We start from the raw sequence: 14,607 nt of genomic DNA, 5'->3' as shown, positions 1-14,607 counted from the left end.
TATGACCCATCCTCTAGTTCGACTTCTGGTAGTGTGGGAGTGTTCCTTTTGGAATTTGGTAGAGTAATTTGCTTTCACAAAAATTATTATTCTAGAGACATATAATTGCCTTATATCTAAGAACTCTAATTCCTCAAACAACTTGAAGAATTGATCACTATGATTGCCCTCTGTAAGAGATGTATCAATTTAATCTAACCGCCTTTTCCGGGGTTTTTACTGATAGCTTTATCAACTTCTAATTCTCATCTTCCCATATTCCATTTCAACCCTCAAGAAAAATTTCAAATAACTTTCCAAACATGATTATTCATTCCACTACAATTAACCAATTAAAAAACCCGTTTTGACAATTTCTTAAAGAAAGTACAGTGTGTTCAAATGTTTAGTAAACATACAATTTTTCAGTGTCCCTGGAGAACGTGGTGTCAGACGTTTCCGAGCTAGAGAAGGGCATGGAGCTAGTGCGTCGCGAGGCCGCCCACCGCGGGCTTCCCGCCACTGTGCTCAAGGACTTCTTGGCGAACTCGGAAGACAAGCTGCGCCGCCTGCGCGCAGACGTGCGCGCCGCGCAAGACTCCTTTCAGGCGTGTGTCCAGTACTTCGGGGAGGCGCCGCGCGCTTGCGACGCTAACACCTTCTTCTCGCTGCTCGTGCGCTTCACGAAGGCGTTCAAGGTAAACAACTTGGCGGATATTCCATCAGAGGGAATGTGTAAGATTCTTGCAGAGGTTAACCAATTTCAAAACCGCTTATACGCTTCTGAAGGAAAAACTCCAAAATAAACCAGAAAAGGCTGATTGCCTGTAATTTAATAATAGTTATTTACAAAGCTTATATACTGCCATTGTTTTACATTTTATCAAATATTTTGCAATAGGAATTGAATGTATTAGGTGAATTGAAGAATTTTGCTGCCTGATTAGTTCTTTTTGCGTTTGTGCCGAATTGTCACATTTCTGACGGGGTACTGGTCGTAGTTGTTGATCAGGGATAAATCACCGTCTTTGAAATGTTTAAACCAATATTTGCACACTCTTCACACGTCCTCAATTTCAGCTGTCAAGTCAAATTTTAAAGTCCCGCTGTCAAGCAAAACGGCAGTTTTTTGTCAAAATTTTTTAAATAATAAAAGTATTAGGTAATGTTCTACAAGAAATTTCAAACCATTTGATCTGCATACTATATAGCACCGAGCAGTAAAAACATAACTATTCTTAATTTGATTTTTCTCAACCAATTGCAACTGAAAAATTTGGAAAAAAATTCCTTCCTACACCCATTTATATGTTTTCTTCACTTTGAGTAGTACATAATTAAAAATCACTTCAATTTCGATTCAACACAACATTTTTAACTTAGCCAAATTGGTTTTTTTTCTCATCTTTATTTTAGATTGATTCATAAATAGATAATTACATTAATAACATATTTTATGGTAATAGATTTCGGTAAAACCTACAATTATTTATGTAAACATTTCACTTAACTCCATTGTAATACATCTAATTGTTTTATATGCGTCAGTCTGCAAGCATTTGTACATACTCAAAACATTGTCAAAATTACCTCTCTCTTGTTTGTTTTGTTGAAGTTGGCGGATCAGGAAAACGAGCAAAGGCGACGCTTGGAACTCGCTGCGGCTACTGACTCGAGCTCAGTACAAGACGCGACTAAAAATAAAATCACACAGAAAAAGCAACAGGTCAGTCTCCTACAATCATTACCCCATAATCACTTGAATATCACCTCCATTTTTTACAGTACTTAAAAGTGAATGATCATTTTTACGAAATAATGTAAGTATAAAAATAAACTATAGTTGGCTCTCTATTTACTGTGGCAGTTGGTAAAATTAACTCTCAATAAAAATATAACTAAATAATTGAAAGGTGAACATGAAACGCAATATCGTCGGTGATACTGCTATTTTGCGTAACTTTAATTTTATTATTTCACCGGGGATTCTAAAAACTAGTAACGTCTCGTTTTTACGTTCCTCAATTTTACGTTTTCCCGCTTTTTATGCCGAAATGTTTAGGTCCCGTTTTTTCCATACATTCTCATTGAAATATCCCCCCAATTAACTTTTTTCTACGTTTTTTATAACCCCCGGTTTTACGATAAAAAAATTTCAAAACTCCCGCACCGCGTAAATAAAATAAAGGTAATTTTTAAAATGTGTAAATTGTTGTCTTAAACTAAATTCAAAGAAGGTGAATAAAGTATTTACATCAACAAATTACGATGCAGAAAGTTCAAAAATTTGGGAATAGAAATATTATTTGAAGTTATCAACATAATTTGGAAAGAAGATTGTTTAAGCAGTTATCATAAAAGTGTGAAACAGTTTTGCCGTGATGTAAATGACCGTTGAAATTTTGTGGTGCCATACTAAAAAAAATGATACCATATAAATAAAATTTCCCAATATTTAGGGAAAAAAATCATTGTATGCATTTTATGCAAATTCAAATTTTTATTTTGGTATTTTTAAGGTTAAGTACCTACATAAAATTATTTAAACATGTTTTTATTTTAATGAAATCATAGGTAAATATGAATAATACCCAGTTACGACAGTTTTTACAATTTTTCTGCAGTTTTTCATTTCCTCACTTTAGTGTTTTTCTCAGTTTAACACTCTTTTTTTGTTGCTCCCTTGAAAAACGCAAAAAAGGGGTTTTACTGTATGCTTACGATTTTCATCAAGCATAAATACTGCTAGAGTATTAAAACAATTCAATCCAGTAAAAATATCAATACTTTAAGGCTCAACCTGCGGCTCGCCAAGCTTTTATGTTCGGCCCGAAACACATTTATTATCAAGGACGTGATGAAAAAAAAAACCATCGCATTTAAGTTTTGAATAAAGATATGTGTGAACAATCATCGCTTACAGCGAACTGACTGGAACCGACTCCGCCGATATAATATACTGATATGACGGAAAAAAAAGGAAATATGCTGTTAATAATGTTTGAGCTGGTTGGTATGCTGATAAGCGAAAAGTATTATTTTTCATTTATTGAATCAAACAAGTTTCAACCAATACTGCTTTTCCCCATATTTTTTTTTGTCATATCGGTATAATAAACATAATGTGCATGTGGCCTTAAGAAAGAAAAGGCTGAGTATGGCTGCTCTTGTCCTTAGAACGAATTTACGCAATAAAAATGTTTTCCTAAAAAATTGTGGTTACGCAGTTTTGCAGTATCGCCGGTGATATGTTACGTTGCGTTCTCATTTTTATTAATTTTACCCTCATTCTGTAATCAATTGTCGAAAAATATTCCCCTCTCCTGTGAATCGAGGGTCGACTTAACGTGGTTTTATAAATAATAAATTTTGTTATTTTTTTTAGCGTCATTTTCGTGATTAATCACTTCAAGGGCGCTGTATATTATACTTAATTTTAAAAAAAAATAAGGTCTATCTACAGGCCAACTCTTAATTACTATTTACTTTGAGACAAATTTTACAAATCATGTAAACCACACATGTATTATGTGTGTACTTTTAAAAATTATATCTAAAAAGTAGCACTTTTCAAGTCAGGAAACGATTCCACAAATAAACAAGTTTTTAATTTTTTTCTGAAAAGTGATTCTGTTGCACAATTTTGAACTTTAAACGGTCCAGCTATCGCAAAAGTCCTATTGCCAAATTTGGAACCTCCTTTAGCTAATAAATCTTTACCATTCATAATTCGAACTACCATATTTAGATACCAAATTTTTATACTTTGAGAATCAACATGCCAAATGTACATTTAAATTACAGCTTCTGTAGAATATGTAATTTTATGTTTTGTATTTCTCCCCAGTTACTATATTAATTTAAATAACTAGATTAAATCTAATTTTAATCATTTGGTGGTGGTTTTACCTAACAAAAGACTCCTGGTTATTCGCCATACAAGTGACATTCTTTAAGTAAAATAAACTAAATTTAATTCCAGCCTATTTATTTGCATACCTTTGGCAAGTATTATCCCGATTATAACGCCACCTGTATATTTGGAGCAGGAATGAAAAGAAAAGTTCACTAACCTTCATCCAGAATATAGCGCGAATGTGTTTTTGAAAAATATTTTTACTAAAAAATACCATTTTATATTCAGGCAAATACGGTATATTATTGGTAATTATACTGAAGATGAAATAAAATTAATAAAATAATTCTTAAATAATTTCATTACATCGAGACATCCATTTTTAACCATATAAGTTCCTGTGCCTCCATGGTGCAATGGCTTACCTTTACAGGAGCTCCGAATTTGATTCTCTACGAGATCACAATAACTAAAATATTACTTTCCCAAAGTTCAGATATTTTGTGTTGTAATTTTATACTTTCATTAGGATTTTATAGTGAGTTTTTTATTGATAAAATTTCCAAATAAACCAACCAGGCGCGTGATATCCGACAGAGAACGGCCCATTTCCAACGTATCATCCAAATCCACACGGCACGGTAAAATGAGGATGGATTAAAATTTATAATATTATTTTGTATTTTTTTAAAATTTATTCAGCGGCTACTCTCAGGTAAAAATCCTGCAAAAGGAAATCGAGTGGAGATTAGTCATTTTGTCTGGCATTAAATAAATAAATAAATTTAATAAAAAAAAAATTATAATACAATAAATATCGATCCATCTTGTGTTGTTTTATCACGCCGTGTGGATACCACGGTGTGAAATAGTCCAATCATGTGATATTATAACACAGTGGACTCGTGGTTCGCACGTGTTCGGCAGTCACCGTGAATGTACTTTAGGTCTGTTTTGGTGCAAATAAATATATTTTTCTAAAATATTTGAGCTTCTGGGCACGGTTGGTAGTTCACTATGTATGGTTGAATAATGAGGAGTCTTGTTGAGTTCCCTTATGACAACTCGTGGGTGTTGCTTTTTGCACTGCTAGAGGTTTAGTTACGCGGCTGCCGGGCTCTTGCAGTTGAAGTTCCAACAGTCGGCACAATACTCCATCAAGTAGCCGCTATAGTATTCCCTTCTGTAAGTTCATTCACTATTTCTTCTCCTTAATCCATCTTTCTATTAACAATGTCCGCTTCTGTTTGACACTTTTCTCATAATTACGCTTCATCGCACTCTAGTCACCCTTTAGCGGTATATATTTACGTAAACTAAACTAATTATGAAATCAACAGTCAATACTTAACATCTAAAACCATCACTTTTAAAATCTTACTCACCCCAAATGTATTTAATTTATTAGCGCTGTTAATAACCCCTTCTTCATTTTGATAAAGAAAAACATGGAATTTTACAAACATGACCTTTATGCTATAAGAAAGGACAATACCTGGCAGTAAACAAACTACATCGGGCTTAAGAAAGAAACTGCTGACTTTGTAGAGCGTCGTCTCTGTCACACGAGTCCGGTATCTGTACGAATGACAAAAAAAAACGCTCTACAAAGCTGATTAGGCCGATAGGCACTTTCTTAAGCCCGTTGTCCTTTATTTGCCGGTAGTAGTCTGTTGTATATAATTTGATTCTTTCATAATATGCAGAGCGATTCTCAACACTCTTGCGGACATAGAGAAAGCGTTGATAGAATGTAATTACATGCTACCAACGCAACCGAGTAATTAGTACGTAAATTACTTCGTGGCAACCTACGTGTTATCTACTCCCGCAAAAGCGTCCAGAATACTAGCCCTGGTTAATTGAAACAAAATTGCAATTGAAAATAACAAAACAAAATATGCCTTTTCTTATTATCTATATGTAGAATGAGGTCAATGTGTTGCTAGCTCGAGTAACTTTAGCTCCTGCTAGTTAGATCCTGTAAAATATTTTTAGCAAGATTGTACATTATTTTAGTCAAACTTAAATGATTTTTGTTTTTTGAAGCCCTTACATACATTTTATAAAATATAAATTAGGTTTAAACTTTAAACTGCAAAGTGATAAACTCTACAAAATATGCTAACACAAAAATACAAATGGAAATTCAGTTATGTAAATATAACCACAAACACAATGGACTTAGAACACAAAATGGCCTAAATGGCCAATAAATTATTCTAACACTAAGTCTTTCTTTTAATTTCAATATTGAACAGTAAAAAATATCAATAGAGCTAAATTTATTGCCGTGTTTATAATATGGTCTCTGAATAGGCGAGTCAATATAAAAATTAAGACTTTGTTTGTTAATATAAAATAGCACTGCCTGTGTTTGTCGCATACGAATTTTTGGAACATTAAATGTTCTGAGATCCATTAAATCAGGCTCGTCCAACCAGCCATTTAAAATTGTATATAAAATCATTAAATCGCTGATACATATATACAAATACTGATTTGTACATATTTTATAAAAATGTAATGTGCACAGCGTTTCTTGTTTTCTCGTGGAATGGTTATTTCTCATTTGTTTTGAGATTTGATTAATATGTGTGAGATATTTTGTTGTTTAAAATTGAATTGGTTATCAAAAATTAATAACTTTCTTTTGATTGATCCTACTTCTAAAGACACGGGTAAAATGCTTTAATTCTATCCTCATAATTGTATTTTACTGTACATGTACGCACTTTATTTTTAGGATTTCATCCAAGCACCGCACAAGCATGGACTAGTAATTTCAGTCTGCATCTTAGAATTATTATTTTATTATCTTGGGTGTAATTTTAGGAAGCTGTAATCAACGAACTTAAAACAAAGTCACAACAGGTCGGGGAGAAGAAGTTACTGCAGCAGGATGAAGTATACAATGGGGCTCTGGAAGATATTCTCCTTGGCTTGAGGAGTGAACCGTACAGAAGAGCAGATGCCGTCAGAAGATCGCATCGCCGGAGAATCAACTCTCACAGGTTGTCCAAGGGATTGGATGAATTAGATATTTAAATTAATTTGCTATTATCATTTTTGTGATAATTTATATGTATGCATAAATCACAGGTATTTTTAAACCATTTATTTAGTTTAAATTTATATGTAAATTGTACTGTTTCAACAAAATAATATTATATACGAAGTATACATTAGGGAACTGCAATATAATAATAGTTATTATTGTAAAGTAATGATGAATCCATTCTATCGACTGATTAATAACCGTTTATCAAGGTATGTATTTAATTTTAAATCCTTATTAATAAGCACAATGTCAGTGTATATTATTAATCTATGTGTACGGAGTATTTTTTGGAAAACATTGAAAAATATGTTTCTACCATGTGTTTCCGAGGAATCTAAATTAAATGTTTATATGATTTTACAAAACTGCCCACATTATCAAAGAAGTGCATTATGTCTACATTATTGATCCAATTATTTTTTAAGAAATTATTTTGTAATATTTGAATAAAATTAAAAGTGGTAAGTTTTAAAGGACAAAGAATAATGATTGTGTCTTATATCCAGGGTGATATTGAGTAGAGAAGATCAGGGTATGTTTGCGTGGTGATAATGTTGTATGGAATAATGTGGCTTACAGACTTGGAAAGAAAACATCCTAATGTGAAATTTATAGAATATGATTTACCAAACTAAAATAAGGCTTCTTTGTATGTATATTATGCATGTATTTTTTTTGTTATATGTTTAAAGAAAGAAAAATATTTTTTATACGCGCATTTTTCTAACAATAAAACGCAGTTTATCTGTATAAAATGTAAGGATCTGAATTTGTCCAACATTTGCACTGAATACATCTTGGTAAAATAAGTTACTCTATTTATATTATGTCTTATAATCAATCTCAAATCGGGCTGTGGATAGTGTCGTGGACTCACGGATCGAAGGTCTGAGTTTCGCACCCCGCTTTACCGCAACTCGATTCCCATTTTCTAATAGCTAGTTATTTACAACTCATTTGAAATGGCTCCCAAAATCAAAATATTTGGGTTAATCACAAGAACGCAAATGTTTTTTTTTTTTTTACAAAATAGAAAAATCTAGTACATATTCATCAGTCTCAGAGGGAATTTGATCTTTATATCTGAGAATAGTTCTGACCTTTTGATTACAGTCAGAAAACTTTTGTATTTAGTCATCAAAGATAGAATGTCCAGAGTCCTATCAGCGGGACTAGCGACCTACCGGTAGAACGCACATTTTTTCATTACTTAAAGATTTCTAGACCTGCAATAGAATGCAATTTTTTCTTTTTAAATATGTAGTCCATCTCTTTCTCTCTTAGCGAGTCTTTGAATCATGTTTCTGCAATCAGTCTAGCCGTAATGGCTACGAATATAATCTATCCAAATCTTCCTGAAGGACGCGGCTTTGGAAATTCTATTACTCAATTATTGGAGCATTTGAAAAGATAACACATCTTTTGCTTAGTTAATTTCAATCTACATCATCTTTTCCCTATCCGTATGAAGAGTTGCAAAGGGCACCGAATCGGTACTCCAATTGCGGCGTATCTTGATAATTTTTGTTACGTAGAGGATAAGGTGACCAGTCTTACGCTTCGGGTCCCTGTCCAGAAATTGTGAAACATTGCAGTGCAGAACCTTTAACATCTTATATTTCACGTCCACCCTGCCAGGAATCGATCTCAAGTATGGTGGTCCACTCCACTCGATTTCTCTTTTCAGGATTTTTACCTGAGAGTAGTCATCGAGTCAATAGCGCCCGTCCAGGGTTCTGGTTCTATTTCACACTTAGAACTTTATTCTTCATCCGCCCGGACTCATAGTGTTTTGCGTATAAATAAAAAGCACAAATATGTCTCAACAATGAGGAAACAGTAATATATATTTTTGTTAATTTGAAAGAATACTTGGTCCTTTCAGACCTGAATTAATTTCTGTGGATGTGTTTTTTTTTTATTATTCTGTGTGTACTAAAGGAATTATTTGAATTTTTTTGGTATTTTTAATGTTTTTATATCTTTTATACTTTAATTATTTAACGTTATTTTTTTATAAACAATGGGTCTCAAACCGATAATCAATTGACAAATTTAATTTAGAATGTGTTATTAATACATGTTTATTCCATCAAATCAATTTAATTTTACTCAAATTAGTTTAAAACTCGCCTTAAATATCATTCATAATGACGAAAGAAATTCGCTCCAAAATAAACAAATCAGCCAGAGCCAGCTGTCATGTTAAAAACTAACTTTTACGTATAATGCTGATTACTGACCGACATATACAAAAAATAGAGACATGCTTAGGGGTTCCAGTAGTTAAAAAATAAACTCGCTGCTTTTGAACTTTGGTAAGTACGAGAGTAAAATATCTTTAAAGTTCGAGTATATTTGAAAGTGTTGAAAAAAATATCTTTTTACTATGCAGATACATTTTGTTTCTGTGTCAGACCATGAACTTTTCAAATGGCCCGTAGATATTAATTATCATTGAAAATGCTTTTAATTCCAAATGTTAATTACATACAAATATATTTTTTGATAATTTGTTACTAAATTATGTTTTGATTACTCGATTTCTCATAATATTGTTTTATTTGAAATTAGCGTTATTCGTTACTAAAATACTCGAAATTATCTGTAATATTCTGTCCTCTGAATAATATTTTTAATCAAATTAAAATTATTAATTTTGTCTCTGTAAATAAATGAATATATTTTATACGTGTTTAATAATGATCTGGTCAACAAGACATGATATTTGCGTTCGTACATAACATTTTAATATTTTCAAATATTGTCTTTAATATATATGATTATGTTTTATAGAGAAAACTATTGTAATTTTATAGTATTGGTGATAAGGAGGCTGAATAGATTATGTAGTTTTACAATGTACTAAGTATGTATAATAATATAATGTGTCATCACTTTGTCTTGTGTTATTCAAAGAAATAAATATATTTATAGTAAACTCAATAATTCCTGTTAGTGTTAAGTTGATTTTTTATCCTATGACATTTTAAATATTATTGTATTTGTGTTTTCTTTTATTATTGATTACAATATAATACTTCAGTAATTGTACCATTAATAATTACTCAAAAATTGCCAATATGTAGATGCTTGTTTAAAAATAATCAATAAAAAATGGTATTGTATAAATATCAATATTAAAACTTTTTAAAAAAATCAAGTAACTTGTCAAAAAATCGGGTTTCGAACAGTGCTTAGTTATGTTATTTGAATTGTTGTAATTTTCACCAATATTCATTTTTTATATTGTAAATATTACACCCATATTTTGTGAAAATTAACACGTTCGTGGTTATGTTCGTTATACCCGCAAAAATTGTGTCTCTCATTTAAGAAATGATGCCTATAGCTTGAAACTGAAGTAATTTTATGGTAGTAGGAGATATTGTGTCTCTATAAAAAACGGTCAGCAACAAAAATATCCATATTAATAAAATAAAGTTTACTTCAAAACACTAACTAGAGTTAAATCAGATGTGAAGGATTCTAAAAAATAAGAAACTAATGATATGTGTCTATACGAGTAGACCCTATGATAAAAAAGTGTCCGCGAACGTGTTAACACAAACATTTTACACTCATTAAGTTCAGCACAGATAGTTGAAAAAATATAAGATGCACAAAACATTTAAGTATTTATAATTCCCATCATATTGAAAATTATGTAATCTTTTGAATATCTAGTATTTCTACAATGTTTATATTCACTTTGGTAATACCCGATTGTACATATTAACCAAATATATATTACCTTAGTATACAACATGACAATTTATACACAATTAAATATTTTAATACTTGCATCATTTACCATTATATAATCGCACACATGCCATATATTACTAAGTGAAAAGTTAAAATACTTCACGCTGCCTATATTAGTCGTAAACCTAGCATCTTTGTAAAGAAACATTTAGATTCCTATTTTTACCACTATGTTCATAACATAATAAAATATTCCACTTGTACCATTCATCATTAGGAATAGTCAAATAATTTACTGTCACAATAATATTTATTATCTGTTACAGAAGAACACTTGGGTGTTTATCCCCAAGTAATAATGTATCCGCAATTCAATCCATTTTTGTAAAATAGTTATATCGCAAATTCACTTGTTAATCAATGTAATGGCACAGTATCGTGGAGTTTTTCCAATAAAAAAAAAACAGTTTTATTATATGGATTCTCTAAGTAGGTAAACATTAAAAAATATACAAAAATATATTTTTAAATTACCCAGTTTCTTACTGTCAAGTATCAATATTAAAAAAAAAGCTCTTATAATTTTCAACCATGCATCATTAACAAGACTTTAAAAAAAAAAAAAATAGTTACTTATGGATTATCCATTTTTTCTGAATCAATTAATACAAAATATTGTTGAATGGAAGGGATTTCACTGTAATTTACGTAATTTTAAAAGTGCATGCCTTTGAATATTTAAAAAAAAAATCTGTTGAGTGCCTTTAGTATCAGTTTAAAACTCAATATTTTTATAAAACTTTTGATAAATTATTGTTCTAAAAGTTTTACAAGTAAATAATAATATATATTCTGATACTCATTTTGTATAAGGCCATGAAAATTGCTTTATTGAGCTGTTAGTTGTTAATATAGATGTACAAAGCCTTTAAACCGCACAAAAATATATGCATGAAAATAATGCCACAAACAAGTAAAAGTAAGGTTTTGCTTTTTTGAAATTTATACAATTCAAAACTATGTATGTACCTATTTTACGTTTGTCTGCCATATTTTTTTGTATACAAATATAGGTATGAAAATATTACTTCAATATTTGAAATCAGTATGTATCAAGTATGTCCGTAAAAATGTGTCAATTTTCGTTTTCCTATGGTATGCTATGAGAGAGGTGCGGGCATCTATCAGCCATCGTGCGGCAGTGGGTGACCTCATTAAAGCGTTTTCTGTACAAACCATATAGCGCAGCCTAGAGAGCGTTGATTGTGAGCAGAACGTCTAACAGCGGTGCCGTCATTTGCAGAGGACGGCTGTCATAACAAACACTTCTGGAACATTTTTTCTCGTCTTGCGGTGAAGACTTTTGTATCTGAAAATGAGTGCAAACAGGATTTGAACTATCAAAAGACAAAATCTTGATCGATTTTGTAAGAAAATCATGAAAATGTTGAAATTTGCCACTCTGTAGCCTCATCTTCCAAATATACATTCTCATAATGCTATGCATATCTAAATGTTTAATTTTCCACTGCAGTACGTCTCAGTTTTGTAAAAATAAGTTGATAAAATTAGTTCATTAGCTGCTAGATTACAGTACCAATCTCTTTAAGCTGGCATCTTTAGTCACCGTTAAGACGGCCATCTTGTTAAGTCCACTGAATTGTGGCATATCATAGCTGCTAGATAAGGGCACCGCTTTCTTAGGAAACCATAGCTTTAGTATTTCAAATTCATAAAAAGAACTTTGATTTTATGTAAGCGTTAAAAATGATAAAAACATCCATTACAGATTCTGTGTTTAATTTTATTTGGGAATTTATTTTGTGGAAAAGATTTTTTCACAAAAGTTATATAATCTCGTGTCTTTTCTGGTAATTTATTTGCGCCTTGAAACAAATTCCCAATATAAAAAAATCTGAAATTCAAAGCTGTATCCGTTAGCTATCATTGTTTTGTTTTTTTTTTAAATTATGTTTTTGTTTCTGCAGTCTGATTCTAAGATCGCAATAATCAAACACGAGCTCGTGTTAACAGGAATGCTATTCTGAACCACTCTCGTGGCACGAGAAAACAGTTTATTTTTATACAAAATACATGAGATAATACGGCCACGAGAGCGTTTGGAATACCACCCCAGAATACGCATTTGAATTTACGTTCGAAGTTAAGCACGGCCGTGTTAATTTCAGCGTTAACTTGCGATAGTGCGAACTCAGAATCAGACCGCAGATGTTGTTAATAATTTCTAATACGTAATATGTATGTGCATTCAAGTTACCACAAATGAAAAAAAAAAAATAGCACGCTTGTCAAAATAAGCTTCAGTAAATTTGAATTATTTATAATCTGTTATGTTATCTGTTTATTCAAATTCTTAGTTCTAAACTCCAGTAATACATACATTATGTATGTATCACATCAGTTTATGTTATCATTTATTCTGTTAACTAAATTAATAATCTAAGAATATATTTTTAATGGTTAAACTCAACACCAACTCAAAATAAATGTTATTCAATTTCAGTTCAGATTCACAAATTGTATTTTTAAATAATATGTTGTGTAGCAATAAATCAATTTTTGTAAATCTAATCTATTATTTCCTTTATGTTCACCGCCCTTTCTAATAAAGATTTTCTAAAAAAATCGTAAATATTATTTGACAGTAATGTTTTGTAAGCAATATTTTATACACTATAAAGAATATGTACTAATAAATTGTAATAAATATAATATGAAACATGCCTTTTCATTTTTCAAATGTGTTGCATCTGACTTTTTTGCGTTACTTTATGCAAGAGAGGATCTTCTGATGTCTCGTAGGATAACCACTCACACAGCACGGGTTTGAATTTTGCAACTCGATTTATTGACTCATTTTAATTTTTTAAATGTATAAGTCAAATGAGAAAAAATGGCAAATAAAGGTAAAGGAAAAATACAAAAAATATTTACAAGAATAAAAAAACATGATAACCATCATCAACATTCCCCTTTCCGCACCGAGTGGTGCGCAGGGCACTGTGTTAGTAAACCAAATGCTATGTATTTCAATCATCTGAATAAAGGTAAGGTAATCAGTCTTACGCTTCAAGTACCAGTCCAGAAAAAAAGAAATATTGCAGTTTAATCAACCTTTAAAATATTTCACATCCACCCTGTCAGGAATCGAACCCAGGACCTCAAGAATGGTAGGCAAACGAGCCAACCACTATAAAAGGAGTCAGACTTATCTCCACTCGATTTTCCATATTCATGGTTTTTACCTGAGAGTCGCCAACGAGTTAAAAACACACTTGTTTTTCCACATCCGCTCCTAGGTGGAGTATGTGGACATCGCCAGATGTCTCCAGGAGACCTTATCACCAGCCAGCACTCACCTCCTCCCACGTCAATCCCGTGTCCCCTAGTTCCGGCGAAAAAAAGCTGAAAGATTGTCATTGATGGCCGCAGGTGTAGAAGAGGCAACTTGGGTTTAGGTTCCCCTGAGGCATACGCAGCACGTATTCAAGCCAGGTCCACCGCCGCATCCTCAAAATGCTCATAGAAGGCTGCTGCGTGCGTTCTCGGACTTCAATATTAGTTTAAGAAATTGAACCACCTTATGATAAGGTGCCAAGATTCACACTCATATAGGAGTACGGCATTATACTAGAGTTGAATAATCGGTATTTCGTTTTGACTGAGTATAGACTAGAGTTCCAGACAACACGCATTGTGTTAAATGTTGCTGCAGCAATTCCTGTGCGGGTTGTTAGCTCTTTGTGCATGCTACCATCCTTGGCTATGTGAACTCCCAAGTATTTAAAGCTGTCAATATTTTCAATCTTTTTCCCATTATTGCTGCTCTGTGTATATTTGGTTTTTCAAGACCTATGACTCTAAATTTGTTCAAAAAATACCATTGTGAAGAAACCATTCTTTGAGCAAGATAGACTCTTCACTGCGGATAATAATACGTTAGATCAAGGGTCGTCAACCTTGTTATGCCTACTTTTGCTTT

The 14,607-nt window shown here is 31.9% G+C and overlaps 1 protein-coding gene across 2 annotated transcripts; it reads left to right on the top strand.

Moving 5' to 3' along the window:
• Positions 1 to 277: 277 nt before the first annotated feature.
• LOC148271521 (formin-like protein) lies at positions 278 to 13,196 on the top strand. 2 transcript variants are annotated; one of them, XM_088241298.1, is made up of 4 exons: positions 278 to 677; positions 1,595 to 1,705; positions 4,929 to 5,020; positions 6,671 to 6,801. In XM_088241298.1, exons 1-3 carry the CDS (start codon positions 456 to 458, stop codon positions 4,998 to 5,000), a joined length of 405 nt encoding a protein of 134 aa, XP_088097424.1. In that variant the 5' UTR covers positions 278 to 455; the 3' UTR covers positions 5,001 to 5,020; positions 6,671 to 6,801. The 2 variants fall into 2 exon arrangements, with proteins under 2 accessions (XP_088097424.1, XP_088097423.1); XM_088241297.1 differs by lacking the exon at positions 4,929 to 5,020 and having other exon boundaries at positions 6,671 to 13,196.
• Positions 13,197 to 14,607: the final 1,411 nt, after the last annotated feature.

Source organism: Micrasema longulum, unplaced genomic scaffold, assembly GCF_059751315.1.
Source record: "Micrasema longulum isolate JH-2025_06_02 unplaced genomic scaffold, ASM5975131v1 h1tg002826l, whole genome shotgun sequence".
NCBI classification, from domain to species: domain Eukaryota; kingdom Metazoa; phylum Arthropoda; class Insecta; order Trichoptera; family Brachycentridae; genus Micrasema; species Micrasema longulum.
The sequence above is the reverse complement of the archived record's forward strand: the minus strand, read 5'-3'. Positions and strand labels throughout refer to the sequence as shown.

Coding starts and splice junctions, on each gene's coding strand:
- LOC148271521 (XM_088241297.1), top strand. CDS start 456: ATGGAGCTAGTGCGTCGCGAGGCCGCCCACCGCGGGCTTCCCGCCACT. Junction 678..1,594: donor GCTTCACGAAGGCGTTCAAG/GTAAACAACTTG, acceptor GTTTTGTTGAAG/TTGGCGGATCAGGAAAACGA. Junction 1,706..6,670: donor TCACACAGAAAAAGCAACAG/GTCAGTCTCCTA, acceptor GTGTAATTTTAG/GAAGCTGTAATCAACGAACT.